Below are 18,468 nucleotides of genomic sequence, written 5' to 3'. Positions count from 1 at the left end.
GTGGGGGTGGAGCTGGACTCTCTGTCGGTGGTGTCAGAGAGGAGGATGCTTTCCAAACGACATGCCATCTTGGACAATGTCTCGCACCCACTCCATGATTTGCTGCTCAATTAGAGGAGCACTTTCAGTGAAATACTCATTCTCCCAAAATGCACACAGAGCGTCACAGGAAGTCATTCCTGCTGTGGCCATCAAACTTTATAACTTCTCCCTCTAAGTGTCTCACACACACACTTAGTAAGTTTGAAACTGGACAATAATTTCTGTTTTGTGCAATAACACTGGCTTGAAGTGTGTGAAATACTCTACTGCTACCATTATTATTATTATTATTAATGTTCACTATTACTTAATTATGTAAATACTGTATCATAACATTCCTTTAACCATGTAAATACCGTACATATCCACACATATCCACATTTCTTTATTTATATTTCTACTTGATACTATTTGTGCAACTGCAACACAGAATTTTCCTTAGGGGATCAATAAAGTATTTCTGATTTGGATTAGAAGTTTAAAGTAACCTTAAGTAAATTGTAGGCTACTTAAACTGAAGATGTTTTCATGTATTCCGGCTGTAAGACTTCAGTTCAGGTTGCAGTTGGGATATAATATGCAGAGATTTTGTGAGGTCATCAAACTACATAAATTTTAGTCCCTTTTTAGGGGGGCTCAAGCCCCCCTCAGTTTCATCTCAGTCCCCCTAAAAATTATATTAATTAAAAAATAAATTGTAGTGCTTCAAGTTAGAGTTTGTGAACTTGTCTGTTAATGACAGAGGAGAAACACTTACAAAACGGCTTGAAACAGGTTTAACATCCTGTGTATTGCTGTCGCCAATGCTATGCACCTGTAATCCAGTGAAGGAAAGGGTTAACAGAACGATTGGCCAATTGAAGGGTGTTGTGCCAGACTCAAGCCATTGGCTGAGTCTCTATCTAATTTATCAGAGGGAGAACAGCAGTGCAGTTGTGAAGTTTGACATTGGTAGTCCCCAGAAAAGAAGTTGGTCATTTCATGGTGCAGATTAGAACCCTAATTGAAATGTAACAAAATTGCTAAATGTTACAACATTGTGTCAAATTGGTCATTATTACTGGGACTTATAAAGTGTCAGGTTTAGTTCCACCATAGTGTTAAAAGTGGCTGAAAACCCTAAAGGTCTGATCTTAGAATCCCCACTGGTACACTTCATACAGAAAATGTTGTTCATATAAGGCATTAACAGGGAGATGGGGCTACTGGGCGTTCCCTTTATAATCACACACAATCTTTCAGTATTAAGTGTTAAATCTATTTGCACTCGATATTATGAATAGCAATGTTTTCATGTTGTTAAAAATCCCTAGTGTTACAATTCAGCTGCGAAAGACAGGAAAATAAGAAGGAACTAAGTGTTGAGGAAGTACAATATACCAACTTCCCGTGTTGTCAACCATTTAGAAAACCCCATGTGAGGAATAATGAGATCATTCTCAAGCTGTCAAGCCTCAGACATGGATCGGTTGTTTTGGTTTTCTCTCCTGCTCACCTACCTTCCAGTAACAGGTAATATGTCTTTGTTAGCATTATATAAATTAGTTCTTCAGGAATAAGATTTTCACATATCCTTTTTCCACATATGAAATATAAACTATCCATAGTAGCTTTTGTTCAACAGTAGCTCAGGTTTTCTTCTGGAAATTTTTGGGCTACTGAATGTTAAAGGCTTTCCATTCAATTTCTCTGTTTATCCATTCCAGAGAGCATGAAAAAAGATGAGAGCTGCTTATTACAGCCAAAAAAGGTGATCTGGCAGAAAACAGGACAAACTGCTGTTGTCAATTGTACCATCAGTTCAAATTGTTCTGCCAAAGACCTGCATTATGAGTGGTTTATTTTCAAAGAAAACTTCCACCTTCGTCTCAACCTGAGTAGCAAGTACAGCCTGGACGGAGCATCTTTAAACATCAAGTCACTTAATGCTAACGACAGCGGGATCTACTACTGTGCTGCAGTATCGAGTGGACCCCCAGCAGCCGGTGCCCAGCATGTAGGGTTGGGTACAACTCTTGTAGTGAAGGGTAAGAGTCTGATTTTGAAGGTGAGGCATAAATGTTTAGATTAGTTGATTAAGATGGATTGGAACAGACAGCTTTTGTTTTGTTTTGTTTTTAGAACAAATTAAAACAATGGCAAGGCACATTCTTTTGTGGGTATCATTTGTCCTCTTGGCCATCTACAGCTTGGCAGTAGTGACACTTATTCTAAAGAAGGTAAATTACTTCGACATATTCATTTTAAATGTTATGCATGTTGTTAGATCTTTTACAATTTGTAAAACAAGACTGAAAACTGAAAATGTATTGATGAATGGTACTTGTTCCTCTCTGTTCTAGTATGGCTGCAATATGAACATCTGCAGAAGGAAGTGCAAAACTGAAAAGGTTGTAGATAAAGTGTCTGTTTGTCTGTTTCAAGTCGTGTTTGATAATGTTTCTTAAACGGGGAAAAGTCAACAGAATCAAAAAATAGGAACAGGAACCAAGGCCTCTGTAAATTACTGGGCGGGAAAAGGCTCTTACAACACTACAGACGACAAAGCATTTGCTAACTGGCTTTTTGTTAACACACCCAAAAAAAAGCAATCTCCAAATATCTGTTTCATAACAAATGTCCTCTGATCTTTCCGAACAGAATAACTCAACTAAAAAAGCACAATTCCGTGATGTGCTACAAGAAATGTACGGCAGACGGAACTTGAACAAAGGCAAAAAAACTGTGGGCAGAAACCGTTCTCAAGCTGAGGTAAATCTTGTTGCAGCATGTTATGGTTATATTTAGTCAACAGACAGATTGAGTGAGCATGGAACTTCTGCATAGCTTGTGTTACAGCATGTGTCTAGTTTTAACATCATTTTCACACGGAATTGAATGTTGTTGCAGGTTGCAGGCACAGAGTTCAAGAGCTCAACTGATGACGTCTATCAAAATGTAAAAATTCCACAGCCATGAAATACCTGATGTGGACGCTGTTATGGGACAGAGGAGATGAGCAAATCATCAAAGACTGCACATTAGTCATTTGCTTGCTCACCTGAGTTCTTCAACAGTGATAGACCGACAGCTGTCTGTTTAGGTGTTTGCAGATTTATCTACAATATGTTGATTGTAATTCAATTTCTTGCAAAACATCACCAGTGTTGACCCAGAAAAAGAAAGAAGAGAAAAACAAATCCCATAGAGAAATGTAGCCGAGTCACATCATTTTAATCCACAAATTTAATTTCTTCCATATATTTTGGACATCAGAAAGCCGCATGATAGAAAAATAACTTGTGAATTGTACTTTCAGGAATAGAGTAGAAAGAAGCACAAATTATTTACATTTTAAGGAAACGCAAATGAGCAAATAAGGCTGTTAGAAGACATTGTCAATTCCCTTGACACGATTCAAGATAATATTTCAATAGTAATTCAAGATGATCTAATTAGCGATTAACTTTTCTCAACAAATAAGGAAAGCACAAACTTGTATCAATATTCCGGCCATAGTTGTGTACAAACTAATCAAAATTTAATCAAAAACCTTGGAATATAACAGAAAATATTACATTCAAATATAATTTCATTATAGATCATTATAAATAATGTAATGACATAAAAGTCACATTACAGATGCCTTTACATATAATGCAGTAAACCTAAGGGTAAAGCCAAAGTTTGCATTTTTAGTGCTGGAGTAGAGTTTGCTCTAAAAAAAAAAAAAAAAATCCTCAACTTACAGTAAGGCAATATCTCAACAACCAGATGTTTGTGAGGCATGTTGCTGTCTCTTATTCAGTACAATGACTTCTACATATTGTACTAGATATTCAGAACATTAATATAGCAGCAAAACAGCTGTTTGCTAAGTAAAGATATAGTGGCGTAATGGCGTCCTGAACAGAGAAGGAAGTCACTCTCCCTCTGTGTTTCTGTTTTTTTGTAGCCTGAGAGCTGTGTGGAGGCAATCCCAAACTAATTTGCTTTCTGAATATCAAGTGCAGTCCCTTTAAGCTTAAATGGCATGAGCCATGCTTTGACTGAAAACATTGAAGCTGTTGAAATGTTACTCAAATACTGGTTATAATTCACCGTGAAAGGCCCGACAGATGTAGATGCTGTAAAAGCATCACCTTGATTTAATGTATTCTGAACCATGGCTGGAATGTAAGCTGCAATTGATAATTTTGCCCATGTGTACAATAAAGATGATGGCATTTACTGCACCGCAGCCAGTTATTTGTATTTGTTTTATTGTTTGGTAAATGTTGTGTTTTGTTATGCATATGAAACAGTGTACATCTTGGGACGTAAGACGCATCAAAATCAAATCAATGTTTCTTCAGGCAAAACAAAGGTCAGCCTATTATTTACTTTAATGATGATTTGAATTAGATTTCAATTTGGTGCCTCTCAACCAACCTGGGGCCCCATTTCACCAAATAAGCAAACCTGCAATTGTTAATACGAGATAATTTCTCTAGTTCCTTTTGATTTCACTTAACAAAACAAAAACTGTAAAATGAGCATGCAAGAAGCCTTTAGGACTCATTTGTGACATGTGATGCTGCCAGCATTTGCAATCTGTATGTGCTGCCCGTGATTTACATTTGGGAAAAAACTGAAATCCAAACGCACAAAATAATGTAAACAGGGTTCTTAGAGTCTTTTTAGTCTGTGTCTACTATCCAGAATCCAGCTGCACAGAACAAAATATGTTGACAAAAAAAAACACGTCTTTTTTGTTAATACATACAATACCACAAAGCCCTTAACCATACAACCAAAATCAACCATGGAATGTGAAACTCTGTTATAGAAAAAAATCCAAATGAATGCTCTTTACATTTTTGTATCTTGCTTTCTGATACCTTATAATGTAAATGTGCTTCTACAGAAGAGGTAGTCAGTGTACAGTAAGTAATGTTCAGCTTTTGTCTTGGTTTGAAAGCTATAACATTAAAATGCGAACACTATTCGCATGCGAGACACCCACTCCTAATTTAAACTACCAGTTGACTGTTTCAAGATGTCACTCAACAATTTCTGTAGCGACTTTTCCATTTTCATTTTACAAGTATAGTTCCTCCATTAAGAACAGAGCAGTAGTTTTCACCAGCCTTCTAAGGAATTAGCTGCAGTTCAGTCAGTGACAGTAATAATCAGTGACTGGAAAAAGACATTTACACATTAGTTTTACATCTCATACTTAATCAATAACATATTTTCCTAAATCCCAGCTGAAGAGCCCGCTCACTTTGAATGCTGAAAATATTGAATTTAGCCGTCAACGTACTTCAAGTCAACTGTGTGACTGCTGCGCATGGAAAACAGCCTCCACGCAAGGGCTTGCAGAGCAGCGACACACATGGGCACCACACACACCAAATAAAACATGACACGTTGGAGGCTCTCCGAAGCGCTGCAAACAAGGAGGAATTTTGTTACAGACACAACATGCATCCATTTATAACTGCAGTAATTTAAGTGTCACCATTTTGCTTGAGGCACACTGTTATGACAATAATATACAACTGTAAATGTCCCAACCTGATCACGTTAGGGAGATTGTTTATAATAAAAACAAGAGAAGTGTTTCTTAATGTTTTTAAGCAAAGTTAATTTCAGACCTTCTTTAAGCATTTCTAAAACTGTTGTTATTGTTTATCAGATTTGCATTTCAAGTCTTCAGCCCACAGACAACATATACTGCAGGTCAACTATCTGACTCCTAACCCCAACCGGCCCGTCAGACGCCGCCTACCAAGAGCCTGGGTCTGTCCGAGGTTTCTGCCTAAAAAGGAAGTTTTTCCTCGCCCCTGTCGCACTGTTGCTTGCTCTGGAGGAAACTACTAGAACTGTTGGGTCCTTGTAAATTCTGGAGTGTGGTCTAGACCTACTCTATCTGTAAAGTGTCTTGAGATAACTCTGGTTATGAATTGATACTATAAATAAAATTGAATTGAATTAAAGCAAATATTTAATTGGCTATGCATTCATGAAATTATATTACTGAAGACATTAAAAGGCAATCTCTTAAGCAGTGAGATGTATTTAGTTGATGATGAACTTGGTTGGGATAAAGAAACACTGTTGTTACTTCAAAGTTTCTGAGCTTTTAGGAGATTTATGTGTAAGCATTCAACTTTGCTCCTGTTAAAGTTAAAGTCATCACTATGGCATTTTGCTAGATCTACAACTACTTCAGTCCAAATGCTTATCAACCGGTGCATAAAGTGTCTGCAGCTGGACCTCTTATAATATTATTATTTCCCCTAAGATTGTAGTGTTTACTTTTCATATTTAGGGCAGAAAACTAAAATTACTTGATATTGAATTAAAACTACTGTAGCTAGGATTTCAGTAGTTGCTGATTATACTGATCAATGAATTCTTCATACAAATCGTACGTTAAATCCCAACATCAAGTTTTGACCTTTCATTTGAGAAGAAGCCAGAAACACTGTACCTTGGGGTTGAATCCCTTCCTGTGTCTTTCAGCTGTTCATATCCAAACTGGTTGAGGATATTTACAACTATCATAGGGGCCAGCGACTGAGCCGGCTTAGTGAACAGTGCATTCGTCCCAAACACCATAGACGAAAGAGGGGAACTGTAGAAGGGATGGGGGGAGGAGGAGAAAACAGGCTCAAATACTCATTACCAGTCCAAGAACAGCAATATGTTTGACTATAAATTAATAAAAACATAACAGATTGGCTTCATTACATCTATATATTTGGCATTGGTGTTCTTTTTCCGATGGAGAAGTGCTGTATATTTATATACTGCTAATCATTGGTTTTACCTGCGCTTGTACTTCTGCAGGTCTGTGTCAATGATGTCAGCCAAAGGCAAGCCAAAAAGACTGAAGGCTGCTTGGATTATGACCCTTCATAGAAGAGAGAGAAGGTATAATTCAGTCAAAGTGGAGTGGTTATATAGTGTGAAAATAACTAAGTGAAAGAATGTTACAAGTCATTTAACCTCTTACATATTAACGGTGAGGAAGAATGCCAGGATATAGTAGTGCTGAGGACCGAGTGTGAGCATGATAGCCGCCATTGCAGCCTCTATGTAGAAGGTGAAGAGGATGATCCTGTAGTAGCCAAGAGTGTGGAGCTGACTCTGACAGCTCAATACTAACAGCTGGGATGGAAACAAGAAGTCAGGAACTAAACATAAACAACATCAAGCCTTTTCTCGTTGGTGCATTGGGGTGCTTTTACAGGGCTCTGACATCTGAATGAGTTTGGCTGCCAAAAATCTCTGTATTTATGATCTATGTTGTAAGTAAAAGTCAATATGGTCGTTTGAGATAATGGGAGGACAAAAGGACACAAGCCACTGAGGGACAATACCTGTGGACAGATGAATCCCGCTCCGTACATAATGCTCTTGGCCAATGATGGCAGCACATCTGGAGGAATCAGGTGCTCGGCAAATATCATGGTAAAATTATTAAAGAAAGCTAACATAAAAACCTGGAAGAAGTTCATGAACACAAAAAGCTGGAAGTCCCTGTTGCTCATAATTTCCCATGTCAAAGATTTTAACATGGAGAAGGAAAATGCTGATTGATGGTAGGTCTGGTCATCAGCATCATCTGCATCTAAATCAGGTCCTTTGTTATCAAAGCGGCTTTCACTGTGGAGACCCGTGTAGAGCATGCAGCCACAGCTCAGGATAGCAATCAGCACTGTGAAGGCTTGGAAGGACACAAAGTCCTCCATGTTTCTGGTCAGCACACCACAGAAGAGGACACTGGAGGAACCAATGAGAGAAGCTACCTGAGAAATAAAAGGGAGGGGATATGAAAAGGATGGGCAGTTATCCTGTTGGATTAGAGACATATAGAAAAAATATGGCAGAAGTGTTTGGTATACAAAGTCCTTACCTGGCTGTACTTTACAAGTCTTAGTCGGCTCTGATGGTGGCTGGAAATCTCTGCAAACAATGCACATTGTGCCAGCAGCACAAAAGTCAGCATGCCGTCAAAAGCACACAGAGCGACCATCAAATGTAAGCCGCTCAACCAGTCACCAGGGGCGTAGGTCTGCCATGGGAACCAGGCTAGAAGAAAGGCCAGTGAGTAGAGGGGAGCACCATACAGGATGGAGAGGCGTCGCTGAGAGCAGCAGGGCACCCTGGAATTATCTTGCATGTAGCCAAAGAGGGGGTCATTGATTGCATTCCAGACCATGTACACCACCTGCAGACACAGGATTATTGATTAAAGTGTTTTAAGTATTACCAGAATGTTATTGAAACTTGTTCCAGCTTCTCAAATGTGAGGATTCACTGCTTTTCTCCAATTAACATGATTGTAAATTGAGTATCCTTGGGTTTTGGACAGTTGGCAAGATGAAACAAGCAGTAAGAAGAAACACTTGCTCTCTCTCTCTCTCTGAAATTGTAATACGCATCTTTCACTATTGCTAGATATTTTATTGACTAAACAATTAGTGATCAACTGTGAAAATAGTAAACAGCACAATCAATAATGATGATAATAATAATAATAATAATAATAATAATAATAATAATAATAATAAGTTATGGTCAGTAAAGGAGTATAGTAATAGTAATATAGTAGGAGTAGTCTAGTAAAAAGAAAGCGGCTCAAAAGATCTTGAGATAAAGGCTGATAGTATGCCAGTGGTACAGCGGCATAAACCGATCAGGGGTGTGAGGATCCGCCTGTGCGTTTTAGAATAGATTTTTAGATTGTTTTAAGATTTTAAGGTTGTTTATTTTCAAGGCCTTAAATGGTCTGACCCAAGAGTATTTGTCTGAAATTTTAACTTTGCGAGAGCACAACCAGTCGTTGTGCTCTTCAAATCAGTGAGTTTTAGAAGTAACAAGGTCCAGGTATAAATAGTGGGGTCATCAGGCTTTTTCAGTTGCTGCCCCGAGACTCTGGAACAAGTTACCCCCTGATATTCGCACTATTACAGATGTAGCGCTTTTTAGGTCCAAACTCAAAACGTATCTGTTTAATCTGGTTTTTAATACGTAGCAGTGGTATGACAATTTTATTCTTCTGTTTCTTTGTAACCTTTTCTGATTTTGATGTTTTCTACGCTCACTCTTTCTATTATATGATATGTGTGCTTTTACTTTTGGTTTCTGATGTTGAGCACTTTGGATACCTGCTAGTTGCTGTAAAGTGCTATATAAATACATTTCGATTGACTTTTACCAGTTGAAATACTTTTAAAAAGGTGTAATCCAACCCATCAAATGCACTTTTGCACTTGCCAAAAAGTGATTGCAGCTCCTACCCTAAAAGTTGTTTCTGCCTCAAAATGACTTGATTTCATTATTGAGGATTGTACTTGACAGATTATAGCCAATGCAACCAGTGTGCACCAGCAATGACCACCATAACAGAATGGGCTGCCGCTCTTCTGAACGGCAATCCGTTTTTGGCAGATGATATTAATAAATATAATATTGTGTGGCCTAACATCAGGCATTTTTCAATGTCGACGTTACAGGAAAATGTCACTTTAACTCTCGATTACAGCAGTTTTTAATATTATTATACGTTACATATGCATTTACATACTAACAACAGCATATGTCGAGATAAAATACTCACTTGTGATTGGTGAAATGCTCCCTCTGATATCTTGTACTTATTGAGAAAGAGTTTGACATAGTAGAAGCTAAATATGTTGTTTATCATGCCAGATCCCAGCGTAGTCATGGCATAAGCTACAGCTGCAGGATTGAGCCCAAAGTTGATCAGATGTCGGACAACTATCATTCTTCCGGAGGTAGGTTTGTCCTCCACAGCCATGACAGCTAACGCAGTAACCTGTCTAACTGGAGTTGGAGCGAGGAAGCGCTTGCAATAACTATGTCAAGTTGTTGTTGTTTAACATTGTAATAGCAAAAATAGTGAAGTTGGTCAACATTCCTGAGCAAAAACGCACTCGGTACTGAGCTCTTCCTGGTTCCAGTTGTCTGATAATCATGTTGTCCACATCACGCACATATATTACTATCCGTAAAACAGACTTTGGCCTTCTAAATGTTTACTGACGCTGTGTTTAAAAAACCATAAGTGTCGAACTCAATTTCATTTCTGTGTCTGTGGAGTGGGGCGGGGCCTTTAAATGACATACAAACATCTCATTGGTCAGAAGGGTTCTTTTGTTCAAATTGCTGCTTTGTGATTTGTCGAGAAAAATGTCTGTTGGCAGAAGCAGGAAATTACGACAACGTCGAACGCATTTCGAACATATTTAATAGTTAGTCTTTTCAGTAGATTGCGAATAGTATTACAATTTAATTATGAATAATTGGTTAAAAGAAAAATATTTTTAAAGCAAATTTTCTCATATCGGAGCTAGTTAGCTATATGTCTGCCACCTACCGGGTGCTGGGGTGTATTTGCCACGTTGCTGTAGACAACAGAACAGACTCACGCACACTGACCGCGAGGATGCAGTTTACATTTCTCCACACACGGTGGTGGACGGCAGACAACTTCAAGCTACTACACACGCTCAGACACGCACCTGTGTGTCAGGCTTCTCTCGAGGTGGAGCCGCTGACACACTCGCTCCGCGGCTGTAAGATGTTAACTGACATGATTTTGGAGGAAGAGTTTGACAAGAATGGAGAGGCTTGGTACGACCCGCAGGACCTTGAACACGGTGAGCTGCTCTGCTCTGCGGTCGCACCCTAAAACCCTGTCTGACTGGGTGGGCTGCTGATGTGTTATTACCATAGACTGTAGCTAGGTTATGACTTCATGGACAATTGCATACAGACAGCAAAATAATATAACTGAGACAATACAACATGACACGAGCCCTACCTTAACCTTAACCTAAAGAAATGGGCTCACAGATGAAATGAGATTGAAGTTGTAGCCTACTCTTGGGACTAAATCATCACACTAGTCATGTGGTGGTTTCCTGAGGCTGTCACACGTCCCGTGTTGGTTATTTTCCGATTTAATGCATGTTGAGTTTGTGATGCTGAAAAGTTCACATAGGTGGGTTTGAGAGAAAAATATATATAGTACAAATAGTAGTAGAAGTGGGTACTTTATTACTTTAATGCACACGATAAATTGCAGTTACAAGAGGCATGTAACAGGAAGTAAGAAATAAATATTGCCATTATTAATAAGCAACTAGGATGAAACTAGAACAATACTGTAAAATGTATTGAATATACAGTACAATTATCGTTCCCATTACTAATATTATCTACTGTATAACAAGACCTTGGATATGTGTGTATACTGTATATTAAAATTCAATGTATGTATGTATACATTGCATATACTCACAGGTATAGGTATATAGAGGTTATAATACAGGGATATGAGGAAAAGATGAATATAGGCACGTTTAAAATAAGTGCAAGAGAACAATGAACAGTATTGTAAAGATTAACAACAAACACATTATAGAACTGAATCAGTTACTTAGAACCGTTAGTTGATTAATCAATAAGTCGAGTGACAGAAAAATTATCAGCAACTTATAATCAATTGATTTTTATAGTAATTCTCAAGCAAAAATGCCAAACATTTGCTGGTGGTAGCTGTAAGATGAGCTGTAAGTGTAAGGTTTGATGCTTTCTGTTTGGCAAATAACAAAGAAAAGTGGGTTTTGGCCTGTGGGTCAAATTAATCAGTAACCAAAAGAATTGCGAGTTGCAGCCCTAATGAAATAACATTAGGTTTAATTTAAATTTTGAATGTACAAGTAAATGACCAAGTGAGCAGTCAGTCCTAGTTGTCGGAAAAAAATTCTTACAGTAGGCTCCACGCAGTCCCGATACACAGGCGGCTTTTTATACAGAGTGATGGCAGTAGGAAGGAAAGACTTCCTGTAGCATTCCAGTGATGCTGAATATAACTGATTTATTGTTTGTAGATTTAAGGTAACATTTTGTGCAGCATCCTTCTCTCAGCCAACCACTCTAAACACTTAAGAGTGGGGCCCAAAATTAGTATTTGGTTGCCTTGTAATGGGCATACACTGTTTTTTGCTTGCTTGGTTTCATTGCATTGTTAATAAAACAGTTCCACATAACACATGCATCATTTTACTTCATAGGACTAGTCAACACTGTTGCTGGTTGCACGAGATTCCAAGACATGCCTTCGATTCCTCCGTGATTCACCAGTGGCAGATTTCTATTTCTTTTTCTTTGTGTGTGTGTGTGTGTGTGTGTATGTGTGTGTGTGTGTGTGTGTGTGTCCTTTACACACGTATACTTCTTACCATTGCCTGTGTTTGGACATTGAAACATTGCTTGTCTTGTGTTTACATGTTTTCCTGATTTGACAGATCTCCATTTGGCAGCGGAGCTTGGGAAAACCCTCCTGGACAGGAACCATGAGCTGGAGCAGGCCCTGCAGCAGATGTACTCCACCAACCAGGAACAGCTGCAAGAGATAGAGGTGATAACTGTTAGGACAAACTTGTCAGAGTTCTTGAGGCTCCAACAGTTTTAATGTGTGAGCAAGACATATCTATTTCACAATGCAAAGCATGTTTTTATACAGAATATCCTCCAATGGAAGTTCACATTGAGAGATCTGAAAAGCTCTTTCACTACAAGGGAGGTGTCATTGTGAATTTGTCTCAACTTTAAATAGGATGGAGTAAAAGCTAATCCCGACTAGTCTGACCTAGAGAGCCTTTGGTGCGGCCACTTGGTTGGATGTTCATCTACCTTATTATAGAAACACTTTCACCAGCTAATTCCACCTTTTACTTGGACATTGTTCAAGTAACCAAGATCTTAATTAAGATTTTACTTTTGCTCTTATTCCACAAAATGCTTATTTGTTATTCATATAGTACTTCAATCAATACTAGATCAAACTCCCTTGCAGTTGTGTCAGCCTACCATAATACATTAGAGCATTTATTTTGCTTTTTAGGTAAAGCTTATAAATAAAATCAATTAGACCTTTTTTAATTTAATTTTGTAATATTCGGACAGTGCTGATGTATTTGAATTTCCAGACATAGCATTCAGCAGGCCAACAAAGATAAGAGCCTTAATTTGTTTAGGGCAGTTAGCGAGGCCGGTGGCTTGAGGATTTATTGAGCTTGATATGGTAATCCCCATTCGTCTCTCTTACCCTCATCCTCAGGCAGTGTCTGCCACTTGTCCTACCCACTACAGTAAAGACTGTGTGTGTGTGTGTGTGTGTGTGTGTGTGTGTGTGTGTGTGTGTGTGTGTGTGTGTGTGTGTGTGTGTTCTTTCAAGCACGTGTAATACAGCACTAGACAAACAGTTGCATTAATTTCTATCAGAGAAAGGTAAATCCATTGAAGGAAGATAGAGGGCAATTACCACCATGCATTATAGCTCACACATTTCCCTGTCACCATGTTAAGAGTCCTTTAAAGGCCCTCAATAGACAGCTCTTTGCTTCTGAAGGCTTTGTCTGTTTGGTAATAAAATATATATAAAATATAATATAATAAAATAACCTCCCGTGTCCCTGAAAATAATGTGTTTTAGGAACTTTAGACTCTTTGTTTGTATTTCTCTTATTAAGAAATGAAATATATAAACACGTGTGTAGGGCTACAACTACCACTTACTATCATTACAAGTACAACTAAAATACAAAAATGTCTGACACAATTTTCCAGGGCCCATTATAACATCTTCAAATGTCTTATTTTGTCCATCTAACAGCTCAAACCCCCCAAATATTCAGTATGTAATTATATCAAACAGACAAAAGCAGCAACCCCTCACTTTGGAGACAATGATGATGGTGAATACACAACACTTTTACCTGACCTTTGCAGCCTAATTGATGTTTACACGTCATTAATTTAAGATACAGTAAAGCGGAAACACAAATCAAGCTAAATCTTTGTCATTTCCCTCTCTTGTTCACCAGTATCTGACCAAGCAGGTGGACCTGTTGCGTCAGATGAACGACCAGCAAGCCAAAGGGTATGAGCAGCTAGATGTGGCCGCCAGGGATCTGGAGCACGGCAACCAGAGACTAGTCCAGGACAACCGTCTAGCACAGCAGAAGATCCACAGGTCTGTCTACCTGTTATCAGTGAATTTGCCTTTTAAATTATGTTTTACATACTTATATATCACATATCGGATTAGGTGCAGAACCTCATTGCCACATTCTTCTTTCTCCTCTTTCCCCTTCAGTCTAACAGAGACCATTGAAGGGCTTCAAACCTACATGGATGACCTGCAGACTCAAGTGGAAGAGCTAAAAACTGCCCAGGAAGTGCGAAACAAAAGAGAGCTGGCAGAGCAACGACGCAACCTTGGAGCACAGAGTGTGTCCTGTATCAAAGAGCTATATGACTTACACCATGACAGGTATTTCATGTGTGTGTCATTGCACATGTTCTGCTGTACAGCGCACTGCTGTCTCAGCCCCCTGTAAGCTGACTGGACACCTACAGGTCAGCCAGAGCCAGGCCAGACCTCCTTATCCAAAGGAGGAGGAAGTTAATCCTCTTCCATTGTCATCAGTGTGCTCATACATACATAAATACATACATACATGCCACTTGTTTAATGTACTTTAGAGAGAGCTTATTGTTTGAGGGTCAACAAAACATTTGTTCCTGTTTATGTATAGAGAAAACATGTTATGGCAGCACCCAAAAACGTAGGTTTTGTTTCAGTAGTGCAAACAATAAAGAGGTCTAACATAGCATATGAATATAACCAAACATTCAATTTGTTGTTTTAAATTGCTACATTATAACTGTATTACCTTATAATCACGTTTTAGTTTCTTTGATAGAGACCTGACATGTATCACTCCAATACAGTAACCTTGTTTTTTTTTTTTTTTTACAAAGAGCCTTCTCCTTAACTGCATTAAAAGCATAGATTAAATGATTTGACAAATCACTCTACTGGACACCGTTAATAGATGGTTTAGTGACTGAATCAAACTGAAACTGTAAAAAGGGACAAAACGAGGATTTATACTCTTGGCTACACCTCTTTGTACATTTGAATGCAACTACAGTATTCATGTATTGTGATCTCAGTGTTAGTTTTATTCTGAAAAAGCTATTTTGTTACTCACTTACTGACATTTCACTGTCCTGGCTCAGGAATCTAGCCCACAATGGTCTGCATGTGGATGGACTCTGGTCACCGCAGTGCTCTTTCTATGACCGAGACAGACGCCAAGACCCGGAGGTGGAGAACGCGGCTCTCCAGCGCTCTGTCCAGACCCTTAAGAGTCAGATTGCTGTGGAGCGGAGCCGCAGGGAGGCTGCAGAGCGTGAGATTGAGTTGACATCCAAGGAGAACATAGACCTGGAGCAGCAGCTGGCCGTGCTGGCCGGCTGCCGAGTCAGGCAGAGGGAGCTGGAGGACGAAGTGGAGCAGCTGCGGCTTCTGTGGCGTGCTGACTGCGCCAACAGGTATGCCTGACTTATATACTAACTACAAATTCAGATTGTCAAAGTATTTTGGCTCCATTTTTATGACTGACACTCGGTGAAACATTTGATACGCATCACAAAAACAAACCTATAACGGGTGTAATTTCTCAAAATACTTGACTTGAAACTTAACTTAAGCCCCTTTGTCCCCTCTACTCCTACCAGTGTCAGAAGACCGGACCAGCTGCAGTTGCCCGAAACAGTATTCTTTGCCTCAGAAGAAAGACAGGGGCAGGATGAGATGGAGGAGAAGGTAGGAAAGGATGAGAAGCAGAGAAGATACATCTGGCAGAGGTGTAACAGTGACAGCGTTTTGAGAGCGACTGACCCAGACGAGATTCGGCGTGGTCACGAGCAGCTGTGTATAAGGCGAACGGAAGCGGTAAAACAGAGGGGCATCTCTCTGCTCAACGAGGTGGACGCACAGTACAGCGCACTGCAGGTGGCGTATTTATAGCACGACTGGTACAACTTATGCAAGAAAAATATTCTGAAAAAGTATTTATTCTTTGTCAATTAGGTTTGTTGCAGAATTTCAATCTTCACATTGTTTTCAAAAAATGCTTTCCTTTACTGGGAATGTAGAGTGTACACAGCAGTAAAAAGGAAAGGTATACACTTCCTTAAAATATGTGTTTGTTGTCTAGGTGAAATATGACGAGCTGCTGCGGCGGTGCCAGCAGGCAGACGGGCCCAGCCATAAAGCCATCCAGACATCTAACAGTCCCTTTGGGGGCAGCCGGACCCGCCGCCGGTCCTCAGCTGCTCTGTCTAATCTGACCGTGTTTCTTGAAGACAGCCAGCAGCCCGAATACAAGGCTCTCTTCAAGGAGATCTTCACCTGTATCCAAAAGACCAAAGAGGACCTCAGCAACAACAGAAGTCCAGTCAAGGACAGTGATGACCATGGCTTTGCCAGATGATTGTACTATTCATAATCCTGAGATTTGCACTTGTTTGTGTCCATCAAAGTTTTTGACACAGGAGAAACTTGGAGGTTGCTTTGCAACAGAAATATCTAGAGGTTGCAATTGCAATATCTTTCACATGCTGTAATCCTTTTATCTCCTGTCATTTTAACACACCTATGTTTTTTTTGGTCAGCACTGTTACTATTACATCTTTATCAAAAATGTGTTATAATACATGTTACTTAAAGCAGCTGTGTGATTTGAAGTAAGAATGCATTCCAAAGATGAACAACAAATTTGTAAAAAAAATAAATAAATAAAAACAAATACAGAAAACAATAGATGATAAGGAATTACTGTATGGGGATATATTTATAGGTAGAATAATATATACTATCAGATCCTCAGGTAATAAAAAGTATGAATCAATTTCATTGTCACATAAAAATTGTACAGTAAAAGTACAATTCCATTGAAATGTAATCCCCAGTACATTTCATTATGTCCACCTCCAACAGTACTCAGTGTTTATGTAATGTTCATTCTTTGGCCACTTAATCATCTGGTGCTTGGGAGAGAAATGCACACATGGAATATTGTTTGTGTATTTATATAAGATGTTATAGCTTTTATGCATGGCTTATGCTAACCGGATTGTTGACATGTTGTAATAGGATGAAAAACTGTAGCTATGCAATGACTAAAATCTCAGGAGTTTATGATAATTCGCTTAACAGCTAATGTGAGTTGGTTTTGTAGTTGCAATTCACCAATGTGGGTCGCTGGCGTGTCACTAGAGAACTCGTATGTGCTTCTGTTTTCTGTCTGTACCGCTTCTGACAACTGTCTCTGCCAGTGGGACACACAACAGCTCTGCACTATTTTTGACTGAATCACATTTGACTTTTATTTATTTAAAAAAAAAAGGTTTAGTGAAGATTAAATTATATTTATTTTCTTTGTTGTGAAATATGCTGAGCGGATTGGTCAGGTAGATTGACTGGAAGTGAAAGTAATTGTACACTGAGGTGCTTATTTTGTGGATGTAAATATTTTGTCTGACACAGGTGATTAAAAAAAATAGAGAAGCAAACGTAAATGTTCCTTCATTTAAAAACAATATACTTTGTCAGATGTTTCTTCTGACTTGGACGTTTCGGGCTCTTAATATAAACTAAATTGTGTTGATCAGGTTACCATAAACAATGGAAAGACTTCAATAAAAAGTTAAATTTTTAGGTTTGAGTAGTGAGGTTCTCAATGTACTTTCACTTTCCATGTGCTTTGATGCTCATGTAAAAAAAAAAAGATGCTTAAGTATGGCATTTAGCAATATGCTGTTTTGAAGTTGTGAAACTGCTAAGTATTAAAAACATTAATGCAAGAGCCTTTTGAGTTTTCTTCATGTGCAAACATCATCAGTGAGTGCATCTACAGTAAAAGCTGAATTGTGGGCACTGTAGCATGTAACAAATGAGATAGCATCACTACATAATTTGCGTGTGCTGAGATGTTTTAGCCTGTCCTCCCTGCAGTGTGTTGTAAAAACAAATTTAAAAAACACAACAGCAGTGAAGCATTTTCTTTCCCACAGAACTCATTTTTCAAGACCTCCATCTCCCAGTGTACTCCATGGCCCATCAAACCATTAATGGGGCTTTGTGTCTTTTCATAATTAGATTTTACATAACTGGGATTTACCCACCCTGCTTTCAAATCCAATAAACCTCCAAACAAGGGGATTGCATACCAGCTTGCCTAAAGGGGGCAGGTCTTGGCAAGACCATAAGCAAACAGGCAGAAATCTTACAAAGCATTAGCATAGTAATCAGCAAAGGTCTATCTCAGGAGTTAGACCAAACATGTAAAAAAATAAAAAAATAAATCTGTAGGAAACTAGACTGACAAAAGGATAGAATAGCTGTCAAATAAGTTACATTATCTGTCATGGCAGCGATTTTCAACATTTCAGCAGTGAAAGATTACGTCATTCTAAGTGATTATTTCATTTAATAGACATAGAAATAGAGTCCATAAGAACAAAAGTAAAAAGACTCAGCCAAAAAGTAAAATAACGCTGGCCAACAGT

At 38.7% G+C, this 18,468-nt stretch overlaps 3 protein-coding genes across 5 annotated transcripts; 2 read left to right on the top strand and 1 right to left on the bottom strand.

The window, feature by feature from the left end:
- The first annotated feature begins 1,434 nt into the window (after positions 1-1,434).
- si:ch211-139g16.8 (immunoglobulin superfamily member 6) lies at positions 1,435-4,254 on the top strand. 2 transcript variants are annotated; one of them, XM_032537582.1, is made up of 6 exons: positions 1,435-1,554; positions 1,749-2,069; positions 2,164-2,261; positions 2,385-2,432; positions 2,683-2,793; positions 2,926-4,254. In XM_032537582.1, exons 1-6 carry the CDS (start codon positions 1,470-1,472, stop codon positions 2,998-3,000), a joined length of 738 nt encoding a protein of 245 aa, XP_032393473.1. In that variant the 5' UTR covers positions 1,435-1,469; the 3' UTR covers positions 3,001-4,254. The 2 variants fall into 2 exon arrangements, with proteins under 2 accessions (XP_032393473.1, XP_032393474.1); XM_032537583.1 differs by having other exon boundaries at positions 1,437-1,554; positions 2,932-4,254.
- A 12-nt stretch (positions 4,255-4,266) lies between these two features.
- mfsd13al (major facilitator superfamily domain containing 13a-like) lies at positions 4,267-10,141 on the bottom strand. Of its 2 annotated transcripts, XM_032537581.1 has the most exons (8): positions 9,635-10,141; positions 7,928-8,242; positions 7,392-7,820; positions 7,025-7,179; positions 6,839-6,922; positions 6,500-6,643; positions 5,327-5,452; positions 4,267-5,199 (listed from the first exon to the last, which is right to left on the bottom strand). In XM_032537581.1, exons 1-8 carry the CDS (start codon positions 9,833-9,835, stop codon positions 5,193-5,195), a joined length of 1,461 nt encoding a protein of 486 aa, XP_032393472.1. In that variant the 5' UTR covers positions 9,836-10,141; the 3' UTR covers positions 4,267-5,192. The 2 variants fall into 2 exon arrangements, with proteins under 2 accessions (XP_032393472.1, XP_032393471.1); XM_032537580.1 differs by having other exon boundaries at positions 4,267-5,452.
- Positions 10,142-10,388: 247 nt separating this feature from the next.
- cdr2a (cerebellar degeneration-related protein 2a) lies at positions 10,389-17,763 on the top strand. The gene is made up of 7 exons (XM_032537579.1): positions 10,389-10,697; positions 12,351-12,463; positions 13,932-14,080; positions 14,204-14,380; positions 15,133-15,447; positions 15,634-15,910; positions 16,116-17,763. The coding sequence occupies exons 1-7, from the start codon at positions 10,400-10,402 to the stop codon at positions 16,389-16,391; spliced, it is 1,605 nt and encodes a 534-aa protein (XP_032393470.1). The 5' UTR covers positions 10,389-10,399; the 3' UTR covers positions 16,392-17,763.
- The last annotated feature ends 705 nt before the right edge of the window (positions 17,764-18,468 follow it).

This window comes from Etheostoma spectabile, chromosome 15, assembly GCF_008692095.1.
Source record: "Etheostoma spectabile isolate EspeVRDwgs_2016 chromosome 15, UIUC_Espe_1.0, whole genome shotgun sequence".
Taxonomy (NCBI): Eukaryota; Metazoa; Chordata; class Actinopteri; order Perciformes; family Percidae; genus Etheostoma; species Etheostoma spectabile.
Note: the sequence above shows the minus strand (reverse complement) of the source record. Positions and strands in the feature narration are given on the sequence as shown.

What these genes read in the sequence shown, in the direction of transcription:
- cdr2a (XM_032537579.1), top strand. Translation starts at nt 10,400, where the DNA reads ATGTCTGCCACCTACCGGGTGCTGGGGTGTATTTGCCACGTTGCTGTA. An exon ending in GCACAGCAGAAGATCCACAG is followed by an intron (nt 14,081 to 14,203) that starts GTCTGTCTACCT and finishes TTTCCCCTTCAG; the next exon opens with TCTAACAGAGACCATTGAAG. An exon ending in CGTGCTGACTGCGCCAACAG is followed by an intron (nt 15,448 to 15,633) that starts GTATGCCTGACT and finishes TACTCCTACCAG; the next exon opens with TGTCAGAAGACCGGACCAGC.
- mfsd13al (XM_032537580.1), bottom strand. Translation starts at nt 9,835, where the DNA reads ATGGCTGTGGAGGACAAACCTACCTCCGGAAGAATGATAGTTGTCCGA. An exon ending in GACTTGTAAAGTACAGCCAG is followed by an intron (nt 7,821 to 7,927) that starts GTAAGGACTTTG and finishes TTTATTTCTCAG; the next exon opens with GTAGCTTCTCTCATTGGTTC. An exon ending in GGAAGGGATTCAACCCCAAG is followed by an intron (nt 5,453 to 6,499) that starts GTACAGTGTTTC and finishes CCTTGTTTGCAG; the next exon opens with CGCTTCGGAGAGCCTCCAAC.
- si:ch211-139g16.8 (XM_032537582.1), top strand. Translation starts at nt 1,470, where the DNA reads ATGAGATCATTCTCAAGCTGTCAAGCCTCAGACATGGATCGGTTGTTT. An exon ending in CACCTACCTTCCAGTAACAG is followed by an intron (nt 1,555 to 1,748) that starts GTAATATGTCTT and finishes TATCCATTCCAG; the next exon opens with AGAGCATGAAAAAAGATGAG. An exon ending in GAAACCGTTCTCAAGCTGAG is followed by an intron (nt 2,794 to 2,925) that starts GTAAATCTTGTT and finishes AATTGAATGTTG; the next exon opens with TTGCAGGTTGCAGGCACAGA.